General features: G+C 40.1%; 1 protein-coding gene across 3 annotated transcripts in view; it reads left to right on the plus strand.

Moving 5' to 3' along the window:
* Window positions 1–2,324: 2,324 nt before the first annotated feature.
* The window catches only part of LOC119794434 (sodium-driven chloride bicarbonate exchanger-like), a 59,061-nt gene continuing 33,431 nt past the window's right edge, over window positions 2,325–27,954 (plus strand). Inside the window, exons 1-3 of one of the 3 annotated variants that reach the window (XM_038302008.1) lie at window positions 2,325–2,774; window positions 7,682–7,711; window positions 24,191–24,272. In XM_038302008.1, coding sequence (XP_038157936.1) covers window positions 2,727–2,774; window positions 7,682–7,711; window positions 24,191–24,272 — 160 coding nt within the window. In that variant the 5' untranslated portion in view covers window positions 2,325–2,726. Of the gene's footprint in view, window positions 2,775–7,681; window positions 7,712–12,392; window positions 13,022–24,190; window positions 24,273–27,954 lie in introns of those variants that run through there. The other 2 variants (XM_038302010.1, XM_038302009.1) reach the window with 2 other exon arrangements.

Raw genomic sequence — 27,954 nt, forward strand, 5'->3', positions numbered from 1 at the left:
CCACAGATGATCTCGCTCTCGAAATGGAATTGAACGATTCAGATTAGCTAGCCGAATTAATAGAAGGGGTAGAGCGTAGCCGCCTGTGGCCCCGGCTGCCTGTCACAACTCCAGTCCGGCGCGCGGATGACATCATACACACTCCACTTTGTTTTAAAAGAAATATAAATATAAAAAAATATAACTGCGGATATGGGGGACATTGGTTCGCCTACATGTTATGAAAGCTGGCGTACCATAAAGAACAAATTATTAACAGAGTTTAGTTTGTGCCTTCAAGTCGTTGCCCAAAGGGAGATGTTACTTGGATATAACCTAATGGAATATCTTCAGAACGGCTCCAAATGACACAAAACTCATATGGGTAAGGAGAACATGATGTAATAACATAAAATCAAGGGCCTAATGTAAAAAAAAAACCCGGCAATCCCCTTTAAAGAAATAAGTAGTGAATAAATAAAGTTGAAGAATATAACAGAAAATAAATAAATAAGGTAATTATTACAAAGGCAAATATATATATATATATATATATATATATATATATATATATATATATATATATATATATATATATATATATATATATATATATATATATATATATATATATATATATATATATATATATATATATATATATATATATATATATACACACTCACCGGCCACTTTATTAGGTACACCTGTCCAACTGCTCGTTAACACTTAATTTCTAAGCAGCCAATCACATGGCGGCAACTCAGTGCATTTAGGCATGTAGACATGGTCAAGACAATCTCCTGCAGTTCAAACCAAGCATCAGTATAGGGAAGAAAGGTGATTTGAGTGACTTTGAACGTGGCATGATTGTTGGTGCCAGAAGGGCTGGTCTGAGTATTTCAGAAACTGCTGATCTACTGGGATTTTCACGCACAACCATCTCTAGGGTTTACAGAGAATGGTCCGAAAAAGAAAAAACATCCAGTGAGCGGCAGTTCTGTGGGCGGATATGCCTTGTTGATGCCAGAGGTCAGAGGAGAATGGCCAGACTGGTTTGAGCTGATAGAAGGGCAACAGTGACTCAAATAACCACCCGTTACAACCAAGGTGGGCAGAAGAGCATCGCTGAACGCACAGTACGTGGAACTTTGAGGCAGATGGGCTACAGCAGCAGAAGACCACACCGGGTGCCACTCCTTTCAGCTAAGAACAGGAAACTGAGGCTACAATTTGCACAAGCTCATCGAAAATGGAAAATAGAAGATTGGAAAAACGTTGCCTGGTCTGATGAGTCTCGATTTCTGCTGCAACATTCGGATGGCAGGGTCAGAATTTGGCGTCTACAACATGAAAGCATGGATCCATCCTGCCTTGTATCAGCGGTTCAGGCTGGTGGTGGTGGTGTCATGGTGTGGGGAATATTTTCTTGGCACTCTTTGGGCCCCTTGGTACCAATTGAGCATCGTTGCAACGCCACAGCCTACCTGAGTATTGTTGCTGACCATGTCCATCCCTTTATGACCACAATGTACCCAACTTCTGATGGCTACTTTCAGCAGGATAATGCGCCATGTCATAAAGCTGGAATCATCTCAGACTGGTTTCTTGAACATGACAATGAGTTCACTGTACTCAAATGGCCTCCACAGTCACCAGATCTCAATCCAATAGAGCATCTTTGGGATGTGGTGGAACGGGAGATTCGCATCATGGATGTGCAGCCGACAAATCTGCGGAAACTGTGTGATGCCATCATGTCAATATGGACCAAACTCCCTGAGGAATGCTTCCAGCACCTTGTTGAATCTATGCCACGAAGAATTGAGGCAGTTCTGAAGGCAAAAGGGGGTCCAACCCGTTACTAGCATGGGGTACCTAATAAAGTGGCCGGTGAGTGTATGTATATATATATATATATATATATATATATATATATATATATATATATATATATATATATTTAAGAATTTTTTTTTGGAGCATTTAGTTATTTCTGTATTTATTTCTAATTATGCTAGGATTGGTCCTCCATACCATAAAGCCAACATTGCAAAAAAAAAAAAAATAAAAATAAATATCATGCTGGTGAGATGGACAGTTCTTTGGAGTGGCCAGGAGAGGGCGCCAGTGTGTTAATTTGAATCGAGCATCTTCCTCCGGTGATGCTGGCAGAACGTCGCGTGCCGCAACAAGAAGCGATTGATGATGAATTAAACGATCACCGCAGTGTGCTAAAATGATCTTTACTAGGATGATCCCATTGTTTATTTTTCCTTATCATACATTTAAACATAAAAGCGATCCAACATGGCTGTGCCATCATCCCTGCTGCGTTTGTGTTACATCGCATTCACGTTTATTTAGCCGATTAAAGGTTGAATTACTAGATATTTTTATAGATAACACCCCCTTGAGACACGGAAGCTGACACGTGTGACTCAAACATGGAGGTGCGGCCCCCACTTACAGAAGAAACCCCGCATAAAAAGTGTGCGCTCCAAATGGGAAGCGCAGCCTCCCTCCTTTGTGCGTAAATGATGCAGGGCAGGACGGGAACACTGGGCTGCCTTCATCTGAGAAAAACCCGTCCGGTGAATGTTCGCTAGGGGAGGGAAGGAGGAGGATAAACCCTGGGAAATAAGAAAAAAAAAAAGGCAAAACAAAGTAAGGGTTTCTGCTGAGGAGGAGCGCAGCGTCGCCACCTGGTTATATTTCGAGGCCGTTGAGGAGGAGGAGAGGGAAAGATGGACATCACTGATCAAGGAGCTCAAATGGAGCCGCTCTTACAAATGGTAAGCAGTAACAACCTTTGATCTGCATGTCCAGTTTAACATGTAAGCTGTGGCAGTTTATTTCTATTTAGATGGAAATAAAATTCATTTGGAGCGTTTCACCTTGCAGTCGTGACAGACCTAGATGCTGCTCATTTTGCAGGAGGAAAACGTTCCTTTAATGATGATTCCTGCACACCCAGGTGTCCTCAGTCTTTACAGTGGTGCACAGGTGGACACATCAGCAACAGTTCCACCTGGTAGACAGGCTGCCCTGCATCTCTTATGGAAATAATCCATATTGCTGCTGTTAACATGCGGGTTTATCCATCACATGCAGCCTATATAACCTGCTGTCAAGCTGCTGTGGGCTCAAGATGTTCCAAGTTTGATCCAGCAGGGTGGCGTAGGCCTCATAGGTTTTAATCACTCTAACAAGCTTTTTTCTTTTAATCTCAGAGAAGCACTGGAACATGGTGATTTGTTCTCCATCCTCTGCATGACAGGGAAATGCATGGAGTTATGTGATTCGTCCCTTTGAGTCAGTAGTGCCAGGTTTGGAGATAGAATGATGCACATGCTTAGTTTTCCTCCTCATCCATTGACTTCAGGGTATTTTATTGGGGTTTATGCAGTCAACAAAGCGGTGCGTCATTAATAATGCGATATGATTTGTTTTTCTTGTATAAAAAGTAATTGGAAAAGTGTTTGCTTTCACGCAGAGGCGTAGCCAGAACATTTTTATAAGGGCGGCCAGGCAATAACCAATGTATACTGAGAGGTGGTCGAAAGTGGATAGTCCACATTTCTAAATAAAGACTAACTATAGTTTCCTACATCCTTTGCTAACAAATAGACGCATATATTTAAACATCCGTCTAGATAGAAGCTTTAATTCTTTGAGGTTTGAGTTCTGGAGCGAACATCTTTTCCATCGTCATTACTTACCTACTTTTATCAATATCATTCTACATTAAATTGAAGTACTAATATCTACAGAAATTGATAATTTAATAGGTTTTTATTAATATAGTTATTTACAGTATCTCTGATTTCACTGAGGACTACTTGAGGATAACTTGCAGTGACATATTTTCTTTCTACGGCATATAACACAAAATCTAGTTCTGAAAGTGCAGGAATTCTTTACTTATCATCTCTAATGTTGGTATATTGATGTGCATAATTAACCAGTGTTTTTGTTGTCAAGTAATTCTTAATATATTAAGAAATATGTTTTTAATGTTCTACTAGAAAGAAAAAAAGTGGTAGGGGTGGCCACAGGGTTGGCCAATGATTGGCTAATGGCCACCCCTGGCCCCGCATCTAGATCCGCCCCTGCTTTCACCCTGTTTTTTTTTTCTTTTTTACTCCCAGTGTGCTGATGAATTCTTGCTGATTTCACTTAAAAATTACAATTTCAGAAAGAAATCACACATAGAGTAATAGCTCATGGTTTATTTTTTTGTTGTTGATTAAGGTTTACAGATCATTAAACATTTAGTATCAGAAAGTGTAAACATTTCTATGCATTAAATAGTTGGTTGGGGCTTTGTTTGCATGAATTACTGCATCAGTGCATTGCATCATTCTAGTGGTCAGCCTGTATGGGTTGTAGTCCATGTGAGCAATTCCTCTATGCCTATTAGTGTCAGGATTTGGTTGAGGTTTGTGGACCCAAATGCAGAGGCAGGGAGGCAGAGGTGAGTTTCTTGATGATTTAATGATGAGTAATCAAACAACTGAACACTGAGGCAGGAATCCAACAATCAACCAAGAAAACAAAGTCAAACAAACCAAAACCATGGAGACATCTAGGGGAAACAATCACGAGGAGGAAAAACTCAATGAGACAGAGTTGGAGGAAGTTTGACGAGGAACCAGCGCTGAGGAACTAAACAGAGGGTGTATTTATGGGAGACTGAAACAAAGAGAGGACTAGAGAGCAGATTGGGAGCAGGTGTGAACAGAGCAGGCAGGAAAAGAGCTAGAGAAAGAGGAGAACACAAGAGGGCAGCAGAGGGCAACAATCAAAAACCTGAAAACAACCAGAAAACACAACAAAATAAGAATGAAACCACTAAAGCAAGAAAACATGGAGGAAAGTAAAACTGAAAACTCAAAAGAAAACATAACAGAAACAGAACTATGACAATTAGAGCTTGATACGCCGACTCCAGTCGCAGTTCACTTCTTGTGAAGCTCTTTTAAGTTGTTAAATGGATTCTTCTTAACCTGGTGCACCTTTTTCTATCCTACCTTTTCACTCAACTTTCTAAGAACATGCTTAGATACAACACTAGACCGGCAGTTTAGCAAATGACCTTTACTGGCCTTGCTTGGGTTATGTAGTCAGAAAGCCAATGTCTGTGTTGGATCACAGTTGTGGCTTCTAGAAATCTGTCCAAATGACAGTTTTTCAACCTGATCATGAGGAACAAAGAGTTCCTGCTGTACACGAACATCTCCGTGACCCCTAGTGGGTCCACGTAGATAATGCATGGGGGTCGCAAAAGTTTTGGTTGATAAGACTTTTTTTTTTTTTTTATATTCCCCCCCTGCAATTTTTTTCCACTATTTGAAATGTCTTTAAATACACATTGAAAAGAATTCAACACACTGAAGTTAACAGATAAATGGAGGCAGAAGATGTCTTTCAGTCATCAATGCACACATTCAGAGACACACAGGAGCTCTTTCAAGCTGAGCACCGTTTCATCCACAACACCTGTCCCATCAACCAGAATTTCATACAATATATATAATTGGGCTCCATCTCGCCATCAGTTTGGAGGTCCTTGGCCAGGAAAACGTTGAAGACCCCTGATCTAGACCATTCTCTTTAGGGTCCCCGTCCTTTTAAAGGACATACTCCATGCTTTGCACTGAACACGTCATTCCCAGCTGTTTCCTCCACAAACTTTAATTCTTCTAGCCACTTGTCAGATTTCAGAAGTGCAAAACTAATAGTTGCCCTTGCAAGATTTTCTACCACCTGAGCAGTGGGTGTTGCAGCTCCCCCTGTGCTACTGTAGGCTTTCATTTTTCAGAGGAACAGTCAATTATTTGATGGACAGAGTGTTCAAATAAAAACCCAGTAAGGTATAACAAAGTCTGTGGACATACTGTAGGGCAGAATCCTTTTTTTTCCCTCCATTAGTATTCAGGTGAGACTGTGGCATTTAAAATGATTTAGAAAGATGGCCACTTCACCGCATGCATTGTCAGTGCCAGAGCAGGGAGATGGCATCAACTGTTTTGTGCGGAGCTGTAATGAAAAGCACTGATTGCTCTGAAGGGCCAATCAATACTCTGACTGTTCTATTTGGGCTGGTGTTACACGAGGACGTGTTCCCCCAGCATAAGGTGAAGCCTTTTGGTCTGGTGTGCTATAGGATGGTTGAGTTTCTCCCTGCAGCCTCAGTGCAGCATGGCTGCTTCCTTGTCATTGTAAGTCATTGCTGTCTACCCTGCAACCCCCCCGCCACCTTCTCCTACGCAGCAAGCTGCAAGTGTTGCCATAGTTTCTCTATGATGTGTATGACTAACTGAGGTGTTAGTTTGGCGAGTTACTCAAGGGAGCTATAACCGCTTTACCGTCTCTCTAGGTACCCAAGGTCAAACATAAATGTATCATCAATATACATCTTGAGGCTATATTAGCGTTTAGAGATGTTATTTTTTTTTGCACTATAACCATATTATTTCATGTATTATAAAGAAATTTTTGTCTTGTCGCATGTAGTGCTTTATTTTAAAGTCGTAGGGAAGTCATATTTAAATGGAAAATCATTCTGGCTTAAACATGTATATAAATGTACTCTTTATCAGACGATATTGTCCCAAAAGTTAGAAAATTTCTATAAAAAAAAAAATCCTTTCTTAAAATCTGTGTTTTTTCTTCCCCTTATCTTCTGCAGACCAGTTAGTTATACGTCCTGTTCACCTAAATTTGGCCAATCATATATCAACGGTCATCTGTCAGTCAAATTTTTTCCGTCATAGTATCTTGATTCATATGTCGCAGTTAATATATGCAACAGTTGAAATAAGAGTAATTTCCATTCCCATTGAGTTCCTTCCCAGTGTTCATGGGGATGGACGTCTGTGTCTTCAGCAGACATAGAGCTAACAGAACTGGCAGCGTTGTGAGGCAAGGGCTCAAACATGTACGGCTGGAAGCCTTCTACACCAAACCAAGCTTCTGCCGCCTTGGCGTCCTCTTCCACAACATCTTTGTCCCCGCTTTCCTCTTCTAAATAAAAAATGTATGACGGAGGAGACTCATCCACGACCTCCGACACTAAACTCTCTTCCTCTTGCATGTTTCCTCTGTCTATAGCGTTCCTTGACGGTGTCGTTGCTAAGTGCTACTTGGTCCCAATGGAATTTCCCATTGGGAACCTACTAGCACTATGTTGCTAACTGGTTAGCAAGGTGCTTCCGACAAACCGGCCACAACCAAACTTGCTTGCGAACCTTCCGCCACAAGAAACTCGCCCCCTTGATAAATGACCAATCACATTCCCTTTATTCACTTAAGTAAAGTCAGGCACCACTCAGGAGAATTCTGAACTGCAACCTGGAACAGCCGCTTCCCTACAACTTTAAAAAAGAACGTTTTTGGTCTCCTCTGTCTTCACATGGCTCCTCCTCCTGCCGCTCTTCCCTTGAGGATCGCATCCCTAATAGTTATCGTGTTCCACATGTCCTACCGGAGTTGTGCATTTTTGCAGCTCCTCCAAAGTTTCCTTCTTCACCAAATTATCCACTGCTCTGTTGGTTTGTTGCATAACATCCTGGTGGGGGGGGGGATGGGATTTGTGGCGTCATCATTAAAAGAATCATATCAGGAGGTTTAGATGCTTTGAAATAATATACATCCACTAGACGACTCCTAACTGGTCTCATTTTTCTTTGACTTTCAGGAACAAAGTTCTCAAGAAAGTAAGGATGTGGTGAGTAGACTCTGTTTATTTGCTTCATTATACACCAAGTACTTAGAGGGATTTGATGTATTTCTGTAATAAATGGATAATTTACATAATAGCAGCAGAAATCCCTGTATGCCTGCATCAGTTTGGGGGAATTTTTGTCCACATTTAGAACAGACTACTGCTGTTATTTGAGGTTTCACAGCACTCTGGTTGTCCCACTACCGCATTATGATCAAGCACAAGTCTATACTTTGACTAGGCCATTCTCTTTTTCTTTTTTCTTTTTTTTTCTGTTGTAGATTTATTGCTGTATTATGCCTTACTGCTGAGTTCATGTCCCTTGGGTCCACATCATAACATGAACGCAATGGGACAATGAACTGCAGTGAAACTGCATGAAAACTGCAGTTTGATGAGCTTTGGTACTTCGGCTCCAATGCAGGCCCAAGGGATCCCCCTGCCACCACACTGCTCCTCTGCTTGGGGAGCCTCTGGGATCCAAGTGCAATGCCCTAACCATTAGGCTGCCACTCCCCCAAAATATATAGTTACTATGTGCTAATATGGTATACATAGTATACAGTGATGCAAGACATATTTTTATTTGTTTAAAGTTCATTTTAAAAAAAGAAAACCATAGCATAAAGTATTTTGGCACTGTCTTAATGGTGGTCTGTCAATCGTTTGCTTGTTAACCGTTGTTAGCCAGCTTGCTTAGCACACCTGTATTATCAAATCCCAGTGGTCGTACATGCCACAATGCATCTGGGATCCACAGCAGGCTGGCTTCATTCAATAAGAGGAATTAAGTGGAGTTTAAGCTTTTAGCACATTAATGCTTTAAGAAGCTCCCAGGGTGAGAGTAGAAGAAAGCCTCACAGCCAGTCCTGGAGAATGGCTCTATTTTATTTCCTCAACTCTAGTCAAATAACCCTTTAGACCTGTTGGGTCTGAGTCAGACCCACAGTACAGAGCATGAACCTGCAGTCATCAACCACGGGATAAATCCTCCTGTTGGAACTATTAGGAGTTCTGCAGAGCTGATAGTGTGGTCAAGGTCAAAATATGATTAAAAATACACATTTCCGAAATTGTATGAGTTATGAAATTATTGGAAATTGGACTTTACGGATTGTTTTAGATATAAAATCCTGCTGACATTCTATTAAAGTTCATTTTTAATTGGTTTAAGTAAAATCAATTAATTTAGACTTTTTATAATACTGCTCTTTTGTCTTTTTTGCATGGGAATTTAGATTGTGTGTCTGCTAGTTCATATGGATGTCCTGTTGCTTGCACCAGACATCCCAAGTCTCCCGGAATTTCCGGGAGTCTCCCTGATATAGATAAATGAGTCGGATAAATTATCCCGAATTTTAGACTATGCCAGGTGGTGTTTTTTTAATGCGAGTGAGCGTGCAGGCAATAAAATAGTTCGTGCAAAATGTGCGTATTAGAACTACTTCGATTGCACAGGCACAACAAGAGAAAGGGGGTGTGGGGAGGAGGTTGCTTGTGAAACCTGTGCCTATCTGTCACTACTTGAAATTAGTTTTTGGAACTTGGGATGTCTGCTTAAACCATTATGCTATGTTCACACTGCGCGTGCTTTGAGCAGCTAAGGAGCCGCTTTACATGAAGAGTCAAAGCTTGACTCACATCAAGGCGTATCAAAAGGCCCTGGTGTGCGTCTTTAGCAGCTAAAGCAGCGCCTATGAGCTTCTGACATGCTGTAGATGGAAAAATTTTACTTTTGCTGCTCGACGCACCACATCAACCAATCAGAGAAGCTGATCTGGGATCTAGCAGGGAGACAGACACAGCACTGCTGATTCAGAACGCTATAATCACTCCACTGAAACAGTTTATTAATGCCTGCGGTTTTGTACCACATACCTGGAAAAACGTTAACATCTACCCCCTAAAAACCCACTTATCGCAGCAGATATAGCAAAGCTGCTCTCTGCGATTGAACACAGGAGCAGCAGAAGCATCAGATGCACCTGGACACATTTTACACGACGCGCTGCAGCAGCGTCAAAGGTGCTCTTGAGGCTCATGTGACCTTAATGTGGACAAGCATCAAAAATGAAGCTGCACGCATTTTTTTGCTGCTGAGATCGCGTGCGGTGTGAACGTAACACTTACTACCTGCAGGTGAGTCTGATTGTTAACAAAGCATCCCTCCACAAATTACACGAATAAAAGACCAAAATTCAGCTTTTGAAATTTTGCCCATTTGGGCTATTCTGGTTTGAACAAAGAGCCCAGAGGAGAAATAAAATGTTCTTACAGTTTTTATCTAAGAATCAACACAAACACATGTTTAAACCTTTAATGGAATTCACTAATAAGAACAAAATTAAACTGAACTGTTTTATAAATACATGAAACCTTTGTATGAGATACTCATCAGTTTTTGGGCATTTAGTAAATGGAACTAATTTTAGAAGCCAAACTGACCCAAACAGGAAATGTTTAATCTAATTTCATGATGGTGGGAAAAGGAATCTTTTTGTGAAGATCATGTATTGGGCTTCAACTGGGCCTGATTCCTTTAAATCTCACCATTTAAGTAGAACAGAAGAGTATCACTATCATTTTATGCTCATAAAAAATGAAGTTATTCACCATTTAGTGCTCTAATAGATATATGCAGTCTAGCATCTTGTAGCAGCTGTAACATATTACTCACTCTCCAGCCTTGGATTTGTTCCCAGATGCATTATTTCTGTAGTATAATGAATTTGCTTCCAAATATGTAATTGTTTGGACTGAAAAGCTGACCTTTAACCTTTGGAGTTATGCAGTAGCTCTTTGTTTCCCATCTTAAGGAGATGCCGTTAACTGGCTAAGACTTAGAAATGCTTTTTACAGCACTTTACTCACATCTCATTTACTTTTTAAAATTAGCCATTTGTCTTGGCATCTATGAAAAGATGCCAGCAGAAGGTAGTGCTTTAGTTCGAAGTGGAAGTTTGTGATGAAGTTTCTTCACAGCATGTTTCTTTTTTTTTTTTTTTTAGTTTTTGAGGCTTTCGAGAGTTGGTTGACAGGAGAGGGGGAATGAGAGAGGGGGAGAGACATGTGGCAAAGGACGGATTCGAACCCGGGTCGCCTGCGTCGAGGACCTAAGTACGGTGGCCCTGAAGTGCAAACTCCAACAACAAATCTAAAAGCGTAACTACATTAAGAAAAACACAATTACATTAACCTACCGGAAAAGGTAGGTACCAGTGGGAAACATGAGACATCGCTGATTGGACAACGGCGCCGTTTGACCCTTGAACCGGAAGTCATTCTGCCTGCTGCGGCTTTTGAAAACATGGATATTGTCGGCGCCCCAAACATAGCTGCTGTTATCCAGGAATATTTTGAATCAGGACATATGTACGAGGTGATACTGGATATGCTCAAGACTAATCACGAAGTTTCAGTTAGTTTGCGTACACTGAAGACACACTTAAAAGAAGCTGGACTGTTCAGACGACGCAACTTCCGGTTCAAGGGTCAAACGGCGCCGTCGTCCAATCAGCGATGTCTCATGTTTCCCACTAGTACCTACCTTTTCCAGTAGGTTAATGTAATTGTGTTTTCCTTAATGTAGTTTAGCTTTGCTTTATGTAGTTGCGATTTCCTTAATGTAGTTGCGCTTAGATTTATAGTTGCAGTTTGCACTTCAGGGCCACCGTACCTAAGGCCTCCGTACATGAGTCTAGCGCACCAACCGCTGTGCCACCTGCACCCCCTTACAGCATGTTTCATTTTTTTTTTTTTCAACCCTTTCCCTGTGATTTACTAAATTAAGAGTCTGAAACTAAAAAAATGTCCTTAATGCAGGTCTCTATAAAATTTACACCATTCCTCATCATATGCACCTTAACTGAGAAGCATGGCGTTGGTAGTATCATAATGAGGGCCTGCTTTTCTTCAGAGTTGTTGTAAACGTGGGTACTGTTGAGGCTGTTGGCACGATTTACATCAACTCTTAGTTTTATTCATTTAACATACAGATTTAATTAATGCTACATTTTTGTTATTTCTCTACCGATCTCTATCCAGCATTTCTTTGACACGGTCTACTTGCTGCTTGAAGCAGAGCGTGCGGGGTCACCCTGACCAGTGCCGTCATCATAACAGGATGCATGTCCGGCTTGCAGCGGATCGGTGGGAACGGTCAGAGGAAGTGTGCTTTCGTTGCTTCGGCTTGTTCTGTTAAGCGTTGTATTCTCGAATCGCCGTGAAAACCCATCAGAATTGGAGATTTGACCCTAAAACAAAACTGGCAGGCAGACAAGGAAGGCTCCCTGCTTCAGAAAGAAGCTGCTTTGCTCGCCTCCATGGTTGATTACCACAGTGTCAGTAGAGTGGAAGGCGATCCAGGTGTGGAGAGAGCATAGAATGAAACAAGGCTCCTGTTTATTAGCCAACTGGATTAAATAGTTGTTTTAGGTTCTTTGAAACAGTTGGATTTTACTTGACATGTAATATAAGACAGTTCACTGCATAAAGAGGAATCAGCTTCTTCTCCTAGATAGTTTCTTAGCACCATATCTCTGTTCTGCTGACATTGCAGTAGAGCCAGAGAACAGCTTATATGCCTTAGGTAGGCTCTGCAGACACACATACACACACAAGCATCCGAATGTGCACATGCAGTGATCAGTGGGACTGCAGCAGCTACAGCATACGCCAGTCAATGCCTCCTGTGATCAAGATGTGCCGTGATTCGATGTGGGAAGGTGTACCAGGACTTGTGCGAGTCCCCCCGGCAGGTTGGTGTTCTCGACTTCCTGTGACCTAAGACTTCTCCTGGGTAATGCAACCCAGCCTCATAGCTCAGGGAGTCATCAGAGCAGAGCGGAGCACGGTGCAGCTTCGGTGATGTCAGAGCGCTAATCTCTCTGGGGGGGATTGGCGGATGGACGCTTGTCAGAAACATTTGATGCTGCCTTGGATGAAAGCCTTCGGAGACAGGAGCTGGAGCTGTGCTACTTTCTTTCTGATCGCTGATGTTGCGGGGCTTTTGGGAGCGGGGCTGCTTCCGCGTTCCAGCATGTGAAGAGTGGCTGATGAGAGCGGCTGAGGGAAGGAGAGGGTCTGACCGAGACGTCCAGACAGACAGGCTGACTTTGTGCTACAGGGAGATTTCCTCACGTTTCGTCCAGCAGGCACAAACATCCAGAGATAACATACAGGCTCGGGCCCTGAGCCTTTGCTTTTCATTTTTAACTGCTGCTGCAGGCACAAGGGGAGTTAGCGGGCATCCGGTTGTAACCTTTTAGGAACAAGATGATCTCGGTGGATCTTAATAAGGGATTTATTTATCAGGTAGGTCTTCCCTGCTCTGCCTTTTTTGGTCCCTTTTATACGATGCTTGATACTGGTTTTACTTATGGACTAGAAAGTATTTATTAAGTTCCAAAGTTCCCTAGTTAACTATTTCTTTGAGATCAAGATATCTTTGTAGCTTTGTTGGCATCACCTAGAGTCAGGTTGCCAATATCTGGATGGCATTCTAATGTAAGAAAGGGTAAGTTCTTTTTTCTAAAGGTAGGAAAGCTCAAATGATCTGCGAGTGAAAACTCTAGTTGAGGTTAGCTGACAGATGGGACTGTCATTCTGGAACAAGAGGAGCTTATACTGTTCTCTCTCTCTCCGCTGTACTCTGTAACCCTAATTTCTGATGCTGAACACAGAACTTTAAATCTGGATTTGTGCTGCTAAAGTGTTTTTGCATCTAGATAGATCTTGTCAGTCTTGTTTGATGAGTAGATGACAAGTCTGTCTTGATTCTAGTAATCATCTTAGCACCTTATTTTCCCCCATCGGAGCCAGCGCCGACACTTCGTCTCTCACCTTGTCCAAGAGAAGAGGTGTTGATTGATGCCCTGTGCATACCCCTCCTCTGTAATGCCACCAGAGCTGATCCTGCTGCCATCGCCACGGCTACCACGGCCATCTGTAGGGATGAAAACCATGACAACAGAAGCTGTCGGCCAATCGCAGATCTCGTACTTTTGTCACTGATAATCCGTGTTCCCTCTTTGCGTTCTACAACAATCACCGTAGCTCTTAACACTTGCAGAACGTCCACTAAGGCAGATTGAGATTAAAGAGATTGACATTATGCAACTGTATTTAGAGCGGGATGTGCCACTTGCATGGCTACTTCTGCAGACATGATGGAGGACAAATGCCTCATTCTGTAGGATTTTATGTTCACTCTACCTGTCCTATTTCTCAGTGCCTAAAATTGTAAACATTCATCAACCCTGCTGCTGATGGAGCCTCAGGGGAGCTCTTTGAAGGGCACAGAAAAGAGGTCATATATCTTGTTACCAGTGAGCAATGTTACAACAGGCACAGATTCCTGGAAGGAAGCCTGTAAGGTTCAGTATGCCTTTGGGAAAGGCAATTTAATAATGACAGAACATCCTATTTGTTTAAACCGTACATTTGTGCACAATTATAGAGAAATAAAGATACATGGTTTTCAAATTATTTGAAGAGTTGTGCATTTGTATTAATCTCCTTTAACCCTGATGCCCCAGAATAAAGTAATGTACCAACAACTACCTACAAAGCTCACCTGATTAGTTGCGTGCAATTTTCTCAGTGCAACTTCAGCTGTTGTGAGAAGGTAATATAGAGAACAAACCAAAACATGAAGGCCAGGGAACCTTAAAGACCGCTCAGTTCAATAGCATGATAAACTGACAAGCCAGGCAAAGAGGCAACCGGGCATGTGGTAACTCTGGAGCAGCTGCAGAGCTCGTTAGTTCAGGTGGATCTGTTCACGGGACAATTATAAAAAAAAATGTATGCTCTATGTTAGCAATGGGTTTTGGGGCTTATAACACAGACTAGATGGCTTTGGGTTATTTGCATTAACCTCAAACGTTTACAAATAATAACTCAGAATGCATTAAAATTACTCTGGTAAAATGTTTACCCATATAGACATCGTTGGAAAGCTGAGATTATCCACAATTCAACCACCTAGTTCATTTTATGGACATGGCGAGCACCAAAACATAATTATAACAGAATGTCGAAATGTAGCATGACAAAGCAACCACAACAAGCAAGCATGTGATGCAGCTTGGGCTTGATGCAGCTTATTGGGTGTTTTACTCACCCAATTTCCATGTATATATTCATAAACTAGATGGTGTTAGCTTTCAAATAACATGCCACACATGTAATTTGGGCTTACAGTTCCTCAGTTATTTGCTTTTCCATTTGGTTATGCAAAATAGGCGAATTTCCCAGAAATGAGGTGGATATTAAGAGGTTAAAAATAGAAGCCTATTTGTGTATGTAGGTCCTGTATTGACTGTCTCTCCAGTTGTTCACTCTACAAATCTAACCCCTAGTGAAAAGTAGCAAGAAGAAAACCATAGTTGTATAAAAACAAAACAAGTCCCTTTTGTTTTTTTGCCTCAAGCTCTGGAGGTGCAGCAAATGAAGGTGGTCTGAGCCCAACGTTGATGAATGGTAGAGCGAAGACAACTCATCACCCTGAAAACATCTACACAGTAACAAATATATAAGGTGGAGATGTGCAATGCTGCTGTAAGCCAACCTCAAAATTTGTATTTCTTAAAAGGTGGTGCACAAACTTTACATTTACAAATGCAAATGCACAGTGTACTTATTAAATGAGCTTTAAAGAAACATGTTTAAAACTATCAGTCACTTTCTTTTCATCTTATCAATGTGCTTTTTTTATGGCTCTTCATAACATTAATCAAGTGTGATAAGAATTTAAGATTATATTGATGGGCTACAGGCTAACTCATCAGTCTAAAGATGGCTTCTGTGACTCAAACAGTGGTATTATTCAATTTTAAGGCAACTTTAATCCTGGGATCAGTTAAGGACCAAATATATACATGCACTATAAAAGATTTACCAGCAACCTTTCCCATCATGTTACATTAAGATTTTTTTCTGGTAAAACTCATTTAGGACTGATTAAATAGTTTTGATTCGCCAAATGCCAAACTATTGAAATATTTGTTTTATTATGGATAAGCTTGTTTTTGTGGGAAATCTGCAAATGTACCCCAGAACAAATGTAAGAGACCATGAAGAAGCTGGTTGAAGCTCAAAGGAGATAGGAATTAGAAACCAGTCTGTGTGTTTTCATCATTAAGGAGTATTTTAAGAAAAATTCTGGCTGCTCTAAATGAAAGATATCTTTGCTGTGTCACAAATTCTCTTTCACACTGAGTCTAAAGGGGAGACTAAAGTATTAAATAAAAAAAAAGGAATAAAACAGACCAAAGTTCAGCATTCTAATATATTCAAAGAAGAGTATAAAATCTCCCTGACCTGAAGATGCTGGTTGTGGAAGTTCTGGGTCCGAGTCCTGCCAAGACTGACGTTAGGAAACAAGTCCCGCTGCAGCAAACCCTCCCTGGGTTCTAGAAACATAGATTTAGGGATGTTTTTGAGTTCAAGCTCCAGTCCCATGGTCTGCCACTCTTGGTCCCTGAGCAAGACCCTTAACTCCCACAGGGCTCCCCAGGCGCCGCACAATGGCAGCCTACTGCTCCCCATGGAGATGGGTTAAATGTAGAGTAAATTTTGTTTCCCTGTGCCTGTTAAGTTTGACAATAAAATGCTGGAAAACCACAGAAATATATATTTTTTCTTTTAATAATTTAAATCTACTTGATTTTTGATGGGGAACTGATCAGTTTGAGTTATAGTAATGTTTAGTTGGTTTTAATTCACAGCCACATTATATAAACAGATGTGACTGTGGAGGCATCCTAATCAAATGCCCGAGCCACCTAAATTGGCTCCTCTCGATGTGGAGGAGCAGCGGCTCTACTCTTGAGTCCTCCCGGATGACTGAGCTCCTCACCCTATCTCTAAGGGAGAGTCCAGACACACTAAGGAGAAAACTCATTTCAGCCACTTGTATCCTGGATCACGTGCTTTCGGTCATGACCTAAAGCTCATGACCATAGATGAGGGTAGGAACGTAGATTGACCTCTAAATCGAGAGCTTTGCTTTTTGGCTCAGCTCTCTCTTCACCACACCAATCCGCCTGTCCATTTCCTGCTCCATCTTCCCCTCATTCGTCCTCCGATGGCATTTGTGTAAACTAAAATTCCTATACAGTGACATACTTTGATCATTTAATCAACGTATAAAGATATGGCTTGATTTATTGTTACATTCCCATGGTTTTCTAGTTATGTAAAAATACATAAATCTATATAGATTTATCGATTTAGATGATCAATTTACAACAATGCAAATCTGAATAATTTATTCACAGGTTAATCTTTCGGATATCTTAGCTCCAACAGCAGTGTTGGAATGTAAACTGGTGATATATTTTTAGTTTTGAAGTTTCTGATTTATAGATGTTAAGGATTATGTTAAATTAGGTAGATATATAGCATATTTATCATTGACTTTTTAGTAGATTTTAATTGGTTCATATCAAAAGTCTTTGATATGAACCAATTAAGTTCCAGTAGTTCCAGTAATTGACTTGCTCGTTGTAGGGCGGACAGGGTTTACCCAGGTTGAGGTGTTCCCTTGAGGAACGGAGGAGCTGACTGCCACTTAGATTCCCTATGGTACTTTCCTATGGTACTTTCCTATGGAAACCTAACGGTTTCTTGTGGAGATGAATCCCCTGCTCAGTGTGAAGCTCAAACAATCTTTTGGGGAAAAGTAGATCCAAACCTCCAGTTTGAATCCCTAGCTTATTTTGAAGCTGAGACGATCCTTCCAGGGGGAGAAGGTCCAAAACACCCAGTATGCAGGATGACTTCCTGCAGAGAGGCAAAGACAAAAACAACAAGGTTAAGACTCAGGTTGACAAAAACTCAGTTTGACTCAGCAAAACTCAGCTTGGCTAGAGTACCCAAAACTGGCAAACACTCTGGCATCGAGGTAGTGGCAGTCAGCAGCTTAAGAGTCCTACGGTAATGAGGCAACCATCTGCAAGTGTGTGACAGGGCCAACGAGAACCAGGCACCACCTGGTGGTGGAGGGAAAACACACTAAAATACAACCCACACCTACTTGATTCCTAACATACAGTAAATACATGAAATACCATGTAAGTATTTAATGACTTTAGCATGTTGGCCAAAAGGTTAAGTTTTCAATTTGTTTTATAACCTAACCCTGCTTTAAGGTAATATGGAACAGTGTTAGCATTCAACTGTTAGAGAAGATATCAAATTAATGCCCCCTTAAACAATTCCAGATTGAAATATCCTCCTTTTTCATTTGCAGAGGCTAAAATGGCCTTTACGTTTCAAGTCATGAGAACAAAATGCCTCACACTGATGGTGGCAAGCTGCATGGTAGCCACAGCTGCTCTGGGGTTCACTGACAGAAGCAAGGCTGCCGTACACTGGCACCACCATCAATAGGCAGTGGAGATTAAGTGTCTTGCTTAAGGGCACTACAACACACTGAAACCCAGAGCCTCAAAGCTGTTTGAGCTGCTGCCTCATTACGAATAAAGGCAGAGGAGTTTTAAGATTTGATGGCAAACCTGTTTGATCACTACTGTAGCTTGCAACCAACAAAGACAACCACATAATGGCATATTTTTTGCAGTTCTCATGATTAATCTTTGCTACTTTATCAACTGATAACAAATGTGGTGTTTCTTTCATACTATAGAAAAGTTGTTCAAGATGACAGTATTGATTAGTTTTATCGTTCAGTTCAGTTTATTTATATCGGAAGCAATTCACAACACGTCATTTCAAGCCGCTTGAAGCCCTTTCTTCTGCCGAAGCCAACTGGGGACAAAGCAGAAACAAAAATAAACATAGAAGCCCTGAAGTCTTAGAAAACAAAACTGTAAACTAACTCAATTTGTGGATCTGTCTATGAAAGACAGGGTTTAGCAGATGAGCCAGATTTTATGTCTAAAAAGATGAAAGGGAGCACATACTGTAGTTAGTCATAATCAAAGCTGAGCCCATAGCATAAACAGGAAAGCTGATAAAAAAAATATTTCAATCTGAAAAATTCACACGACGAGAAAAGACAATTAGGAGAAATGTATTGATACAATTACTTTGTGTTTGGCGCTCAGACCTCGGCAGGAAACATAGCGCTGAATTTTGATAGATATGCATGAACAGGAGCAAATAACAGGGCTGTTTCCCCCCCAGGCCTGAAGCTGGTGGTGGAGATGAGATAGATGAAGTTGGTCAGTCTGTAGACTGCTGGTTAGTGAGACGGTCTGCTGAGCTATATGGGGAGATCCAGTGGACTGCGTGAGCTGATACTAGAGCTTCACTCAGGGACCTGGAAGATGGAAGTCCAGTTTGGATAACACAGGTTGAGAGAACCTGTCCATGATGAGCAAGCATGAAGCGACAGTGGAGAGGAAAAACTCTGATGGCGCTTTAGGTACGATAGTGAATGAAGTCACACAGCGCATCTGCCGCCTGTGCACAGAGCAGATCCTAAGTGTGGATCAGAGGCCTTTTAAGATCAACTTTGGATGCTGATTTGCTTTCGGGGAGGTGTGGTTCAAAGCTGATTGGCTGTGTAGCATTCATAAAATGGCAACAAATTAAAACTATAAGCGGATTTCTTGATTACTATAAACAATTTATTTAAGCAGCATTCGTATAGAAATGATTCTGTCCCAAACCTTTTTAACACTATAAGCGGTTGATTACTATATCTGTTACCACTAGAAGCGGATTCCACTGTATTTGCTTGTTCATGTTTCAAAAACACATTTTCTAAATGTCAGAAAAGTACGGACGTGTGGAACGTATTTATACGGCTCGTATATTGGGATCAAGGATGTGGAACGCCCAGCTGCATCAAGACAAAGTACCAGGGCTGCGAATCTTTGGGATTCCCACGATTCGATTTATAATCGATTCTTGGGGTCACAGTTCGATTCTTTTAAATCCAAACGATTCGATTCAGAAACGATTCTCAGGATCTATTCCAGTCTGCTGGCATGAAAGAAGAGAACATTTATAAAGACTTTAAATGTTTTATTTTCCTATTGCAAAAATGTAAACACTGAAAGGTCTTGGATTTATACTGCTCGAATTTTTAAACTTCTACAAATACAACACTATGTCTTACACTCAAGCTACTTAAACTGGAAGTAATAAAACTGTTGTAAAATAAATACAATTGGTAGGCTTAAGCTTTATCGTTGCAATCTCTGCAAATCACATGAGGTTGAATTTCTTTTTCTTCGTCCTCCATACTTTAGCGGCAACAAACAGAGTAGCTCACACAACACCACACACCCATCTGTAGCCTGCTAGGCTAACGCTTGCATGCCTGTGCATAGCTCACGCTGCTCATTGGTTTCGCCAAACACTACGGTGCCTGATGAGGCACATCCGGACCCACAAAAAAAATAGTTTTTAAAGAAAATGAGAATCAATTCTGAATCTTTAAATGTTAGAAACGCTATTTGAGCTCAAATCGATTTTTTTCTTCACGCCTACAAAGTACACAATTTTAGTTTGATTTCACTGTCTTGTTTATATTTTATATAAGTATTTAGGGATCAAAGGACCATTTAGGAAAACGAAGAGTTATTAGTTACTAGTAGTCAGTGAGTGTTGTCTTCAATTTTCACCTTCCAGCAAACCACAGACTTGATTTGTGGAGTAGCAGACTGATAGTTGTCCAATCAACAGACAGAGGTGGCTCTGCAGGGATCTACAGCTCCTGTAACAGTCTGGTTTACAGGAGGATTGTAAGAATAAGGCTACTGGGGAAAGAATAAAGGAAAAAGAAACGTTAGAGAGTTTAGACTGTGGTTGAGGTTCTACTTCAGGAAGGATAGGGACACAGAGCATCAACACAAACGTCTAATCTGTCATTTAGCCTGGCAGATTGTAAGGAAATACAGATGGATGCCATATTTTTAGATTGTCAAAAATTACAAGAATTATATTTCTTCCACTTCCCATTTCTGCACCACTTTGTGTTCCATCTATCTCACCAAATCTTAATAAAATAAAGTAACTACTTTTGAAATACACTATAAAAATACAGATATGTTGTTCATACAAGGAAGCGCAGTTTCAGCTATCTTGAAGAAGTGCTCATACTCCATCACTGTGCCGGATTGATGTTTATGCATACATGTGCATAAGTACAAACACTCAAGCTTAATACTTTGTGACGTTAGAGCTTCCCCATGTCTTCAGTTCATGTTCCGGCCAGAAGCCTGTGTTGCTCACTCATCCACACTGCTCCTCCCCATCACACCACAGCCTGCAGTATGAGTATGCATTTAAAGTACATGGTGTGCACTACAAATGGGACCTGCTTTGGGTGAACCAGTTTATCTTCTTTTTTTTTTTTTTTAGAGGGAAGATAAATAAGCTGGTTGGAAAGAAAACTAGAACATTTGAATGTAAACAGTGATGCTCTTGAATTTGGTTCATGTTACTCTCTGTTCATTATATTCCTCCTCCACCCCTCCCATCCCAGCTCCCCTGGAGTCTCAGTCACGTGCTCAGTGCTCCCATTCGCTCTGAAATCTCCACCGACGAGCGAACAGAAACACAGCAGAGTTAATTCTCTCCACCACGTAGGGCCCTTCACCGCTGATCTCACAGTCAGAGACAAGGTTTTATCCCGTCATAACTGCTCCCAGATTAATCTCAGTCCAGATTGGTGAGCTGTCGTGCTGCTGGTCCTGGGTCAGCTACGTTAGGCGGAGAAAACTGGTGACTATAAATAGAAACTGGGACCTGTAGGGAGGAGATTCTGGCTCATTTGTCATACCACACAGGGCAAAGCTTAGTGTGGGACAGGGAGGAGAAGGGTGTAGCATCAGCCATGGATGGTTATCAGTCTTTATTTCACCTAATGGACTGTTATTATATATAAAAATGAAAAACTCGTATAAAGAGTAGTAGGAAATAGTTGGTGTTGTGGAAAAATATAAAATTTAATTTTGATCATCCTAACACAAATGGAGAATGATTATTTTCCCCAAATACATCCACAATCATTCTACTGCTATTTTAATCTAAAAACTCACACGAAGAGAAAAGACAATTAGGAGAAATTTATTGATACAATTACTTGGTCATTGGCGCTCAGACCTCGGCAGGAAACAAAGCGCTGAATTTTGATGGATCTGCATGAACAGGAGCAAAGAATAGGGCTGTTTTTCCCCCCCAGGAGTGAAACTGGTGGTGTAGTGGAGATAGATGAAGTCGGTCAGTCTGTAGACTGCTGGTTAGCGAGACGGTCTGCTGAGCTTTATAGGGAGAGCTTCACTCAGGGACCTGGAAGATGGAAGTCCAGCTTGGATAACACAGGTTGAGAGTCCATAATGAGCAAGCATGAAGCGACAGTGGAGAGGAAAAACTCCCCGTTGGGAAGAAACCTCTGGCAGAACCAGACTCATGGCGGTCTTCTGCCGGACCGGTTGAAATGAGACGCAGAATGCAGAAAGAGTCCAGGAGGAATGAACTCTGAAGTTTTAGCTACGATGGTGGAGGAGGGGCTGGAGGTGGATAGGAGAGCAGTTTCCTCAGTTGAACTTCTGCCTAGGCTCCATAATTAAACATTAAAAATGTTGATAAAAACACATATTTTGATATTATTATCAAAACAATGTGATAACTGCACTATAAATATAAAAAACAGACAGGTTTTTATGTGTGTGTGTCTCTAACAGAGGGTCTAAACACTGTTTTTGCTCAGTTAAGCAGTATTCCGATGACCACTGTTATTAACCACCATCAGCATTCAAAAGTTAGATCTATGTCAATATTTAGTTTATAGCGTCCTAAGTTTGAAATAGCCTACCTCTTAAGACGCACAGACTCAAAGGAAGGGGAGAGTAACATGATGTCACCATGATGGGTCTCCCAGTTCTACGGTGTGGAGATGCTGGCATCCAGTGCTGCAGGCATTAAGGCTTTCAGTTCGATGGAAACAGTCAATAAAAGGTGTCGCTCCTGCCACTGCTTTAGTTAGCATGATTACAACTGCATACAAAGGACTCTGGGAAGGTGTTAGTATTGCTTTATTTTGAACTGATGTGTCTACATACACGTTTATTGATTCTCTGTTTAGGCATTTACTTCATCATATTTAGTTACTTTAATGCAATTGTTTCATGTTAGCAGGTAGGACATAAGACAATTGTGTTAAAGTAACTACATTTGATTAAGTAAAAGCCAAAAGCGGTTGTATTATTTTCTTCAGAGTGTCTAATCATGTTATTTTAAGAGGAAAAAAATGCTCATTATATTGAAAATTCATCTTATTTACCCACTCAAATTAAAGGTTAATAAACCTAATTTAAGAAATGTTTACTTCTTTATTGATTGTTTCTGCTGTGTGTAAAGGATATAAATAAATTGTATCAAGATTGCAGGCCTCCTCCTTCTACATTGCAAAAACAATCTAGAAATAAGTAGGAATTTCTTAAATTAAGTTTATTTATCCTTAATCTGAGAATAATTCGATAATATGCACTTAAAAATAACAGATTGTAGTTGTTTTTACTTGTTTTAAATGTAAATGGACTTGTTCCATTGGCAAAGTGTCTCACTTACCTCCTAAATTCAAGAAATTTATTTGAAGAAAAAAAGAACTTATTTAGATTTCAATATTTTTTAGTTTACTGTATAGATATATATTCAGAATTATTGGCTTTTCAGTAAATAGTCAAGGACATATATTAAGAGTTTAAAGATACAGAAAGTTATTCAAATTGTGAGATACTTCTCTTTAGTCTTTGCTTCCTATCTGTTTGCTACAGTCTCTGTCTGATTTTAAGGCATAAAAGGAGCTACATGACAAAAAATGTATCTAAAAAAAGTAATTTTTTCTTAAAATAAGTGCATTTTTTCTTTAATTGAGGAGGAAAGTGAGACGCTTTGCCATTGGAACAAGATGATTTAGATTTAAAATAAGAAAAAAAACAAATGCATTGTCTTATTTCAAGTGAATATTATCTAATTATCTTATTTTAGGAGTAACAATACTCATCCCATTGGCAAACTGTCTTATTTACCTGCTCTAATTAAGGGTAAATACACTGAATTTAAGAATTTTTTTTACTTATTTCTGGATTGTTTTTCCAGCTACGATGCTACCTGAGCTACCTCTGTTGGGTGTAACACCAATATATGTTGATTTTAAACCACCTCGAATCATAAAGCTTGGATATTCTGGTACTCTGTATGTGACTGTAGCTTTTTCCTCTTTGTGGCATGTTGTTGCCATGGTAACCCTAAATGAAAGCTTTATTTGGCAGGTTTGTCTGAGACAGGCAGTCGGTATATCCGTGTGTGTGTATGTGGTGTTACGTAACATCTCTTGCTTCTCTAATGAGGAGTAGACATCTTGTCAGGAGGCTTTAGAGAGTTTTTAGGACAACTGCAATGTTTTACCACATCCTGAATTTAAACCGTATCACAGCAGGTGTTACATTAATGAAATAATCCATATGCCGGGTAAAAACTCCTTGTTTGTGTCTCCTACAGAGAACTGATGAGGAGGCGGTGGTGGACCGTGGGGGCACACGCTCTATGCTCAACACCAACTTTGAGAAGGAAGAACTCGAAGGTAATTAACTGCCTTATTTGGTAATTAGTGGCACAGATTTAGCTGAATTGACCTGTTTTTGGTCAGTTGGTCTAATAACATAAAACTGTCTGGAGAGGGGATTTATTTAGTTTCGGTGAGTGGTCTTTATTGGCTACTGAAAGAGGAAAAACAAAATATTTTCACATGTTTTTGGGGGGGATTTAAGATTTCTTAGAAACTGTAAAATTTTCCAGTGAGCGTCTCTCTGCCCCTGTTAGGCTCACACAGCATCAAGAAGGTGTCTAAACCCTCTGATGTCAGTGTGCTTCAAAAATATGTCAGCTTCTAGCCATAATAATAACTGCTGCTAGCACCGTTAGTTTAAAAATAGGCCTGCCCAGTTTCATAATAGATGAAGCCTTCTCTGTTTGAAAGTGTTGTGAGAAGAGTATTCATCGTTACTAATGAGTATATGATTATCTAATGTGTGCAGATATTTACAGAGTGTAAGTAAAATCATTATGCATTTCTCATCCCACTTTTAACTGTGTGGTTGCAACGGTAATCTGGCAAACCAAAGCAAATCAATACAATTATTACAAGCATCTAGAGATTATATTGGATACGAGAATGCACAATTATGTTGATCCAATGTTGGGCTAAATGACAGAAATTACAATAGGATTAACAAGTCTTACTTTTTAGCTTTCCTGCCCCCTTTTTTTTGGGAATAGCACATTGTCCCATTTAGCCAGCCTGCAGCAAAAACTGGTAATCGCTTAGACTTTTGTACTGGAAAAACGACCTAGAAATAAGTTGAAATTTCCTAAATTAGGTGTATTTACCCTTAATTTGAGTAGGTCAATTAGATAGTTTGCCAGTGGAATGAGTATTTTTACTCTTGAAATAAGATAATTGCACTTGAAAAAAGACAATGCAATTGTGTTTTCTTATTTCAAGTGTAAATTGTCTTGTTCCATTGGCAAAATTTCGATTTTTTTTCCAGTGAATTCAAGTCCCGATCTTGGAGAAAAAACGGGAGAATATTGGCTTTCACTCCTGTTTTGATCAGAGTATTTTTCACATCCATTCAGTTTAACTGATCTACAAGGGCTTATTACATATAGACTTCAAACCTTGGTTTATTAAAAGAAATGTATTTTGGCATTATTTTGCTGTAGTTGTCGGTTTATCACACAAAGACAAATATAGTCATGTTATTGGGCTTAATGTGAGCAATTCCTAAAGGATATTATGGACAAAAAGCTTCCGCTGGAAACAGGAAAAAAAAGACAAAAAAGGAAACATCGTATGACATCAGCAGTTGTTCGTGCCTGGAAGAGGAGAGCTATTTTTATAAAACCCACCACACACACACGTCTTGACTCGCTCTCATATAAACCCTCCTCTTACACATCCCTCCTCTACATCACTTCTGATCTGCTTCAAAACTGCCTGATTGTGAAATTTGCTGCATATGCACAGTTGGTTTGTCCTCTTTCTACTACTTCCCACATGCATAATTTACTCAACGCTAAGAGCAGTTTGTCGCCGATTGGTCCACCTACTGTAGGACAAGCTCTGTCAGCATCAGGTCTGCCCTGACGACAAATATATTTAGACATCGTACATGATCTCACTTAACCTCTATTTTGTTATTCCTGTTGGTGAACGTCGCTGCAGTGACTCTCTTGAGGTTCTGTGATGTAACCACGCTCGGTCAAGCTGATATTTCACTCTGGAGATTAACAATCAATTGAGGCATTTTTAAAGCATAGTCTTTACTAAAATAATTGTTTCTTGATGTAGTATTTGAGTTTATCTTTTTTTTTTCCGATTTGCTTTAGATGTTTTATATTTTCTCGTTATTATAAATTCAAAACTGGCTTTTGCCAGTAAAAAAAAAACCCAGGAAGGTAGGGCAGCTTGTAAAATCTGGGTCAGATAAACTCTAAACCTCTGCTTGCAGTGCTTAGTACTCAGTAATGCCGTGTAACTTTGTCTCCCTGCGTATTTAATACAAACTAAGCCAGTCGTACTGTTTGGATGGGAATTATGAGACCCAGATGGTGATCAAATACTTTAATTAACTAATCATCAGCAGTTGCTACTCTGGAGCATGAACTTTATAAGTTCCACACATTTTTTAACAGAATTTTTCACATAAAACCATTAATTTCACTGCACATAATTGAGATCCAATGGGAAAGACTAACACCCGGTGGTGCATTTTTTATAAAGGGGAACCAAAATGATACATGGTTCAAAAGTTATCTTGCTGATTTAATACCCCTAGATGAAATCCAGTGCAACCTACCATCAGATTATTAAAGCATTCTACATCCGGGTTATGTCAGGATAAATGCAGTTTGGATGAAAGCAACACGCACACCTAAACACACAATCTTCATGGTGAAACACGGTGTCGGCAGTATTGTGCTTTAGTTTAGCACATATCTGAAAGTACACAGCTGCACTCTCAGCTAAAAGCATTTTTTATACTAAAAAATGTCCTAGTCAAAGTCCACAACTGCAATCCATCGGGAATATACAGACAGCCTTTTGTTTTTTTTGCTTTTATTTTGTTTTTAAAAATTTATATTTCAGCAGTAAGAGACGTTGGATGTTGCTCGTCTGAAATCAGATTTTTATTTTGAGTAAGACGGAGGAGGAAGTCAGTTGTTTATTCATTATCTGACCCATGATGTCAGACAGCAAGGCACCTCATACGGCGTAGAAGGCAGCGTCCAGTGCCCTTGTTTTGTCCAGACGGAGCCGAAGGCCATCAGGAAGAACAAATGGTGTTCCAGCAGCTCGACCGCAATAAAAGAAAAGAGTCAACTCAAATTATTTTTACGCTGGCCCTGTGGATGCGTGTTTTGAGGTAGCACGTATATATATATATTGGTGACATTGTGCCATGTCCTTTCTGACTACAGCTTTCATTATCTGTATTATACCAAAATGAAAATGACTCTAATTATCGGGGTAATCTTCCAAATCAATTTCATTTTGTTGTAAAAGGAAAATAGTCTTTCATTACGAGCACAGCAGGCCTGAAGGCAGCAGTTTGTTCCTTAATTGATGCTTCATGTCTGCTTTCTTAATAGCATTGCACCTGTGGAAAGACTTTTTCAGGGTCTGCTTATGTGTGGCATTCATCCCAGCGCTTTTTTTTTTCTCATCCAGTTTTTTTTTCTTAAATTTGCTTCTTACATACTGCCGGCTTGTGTCACAGCACTGGGTAAAGGATCTTGACTGAAAGGGAAATCAGCAGCTTGAAAGTTTCAGTGCTCAAAAGATAGGATATAAAATTTTATATAGTATAATATACTTCAGTATATTATAGCTAACTATAGAAAGCATACATTTTCAGTATAGTGAAGAATACATTCCTCCCAATAGTTTTAAAACTGTAAAATGCACACCTTAATTAAATTATATTATTGTTGATCTATTCAGAGCAAATACAGAAATCTGTTCTTTCTGTAAATTTAACCCTGAATTTTAACCCTGAGCTCTACTCTAACTTCCAATAGTTTTCTATTAAAATCAACATTTATCCCCTGCCTTATTGGGGTTTTTTTTGCGTGCTTTCATGTTACTCTGCAAAGGTGGCTAAATAAATGGACTTTAAAATCAAATAATGTTTTGGATTCAAGTTTTACCTGTTAGCTGAAATTTAAAATCATAAAACAAATAGTTCTTCTCTGGGTATGTG

This window comes from Cyprinodon tularosa, unplaced genomic scaffold, assembly GCF_016077235.1.
Source record: "Cyprinodon tularosa strain WSP-4 unplaced genomic scaffold, ASM1607723v1 ctg48, whole genome shotgun sequence".
NCBI classification, from domain to species: domain Eukaryota; kingdom Metazoa; phylum Chordata; class Actinopteri; order Cyprinodontiformes; family Cyprinodontidae; genus Cyprinodon; species Cyprinodon tularosa.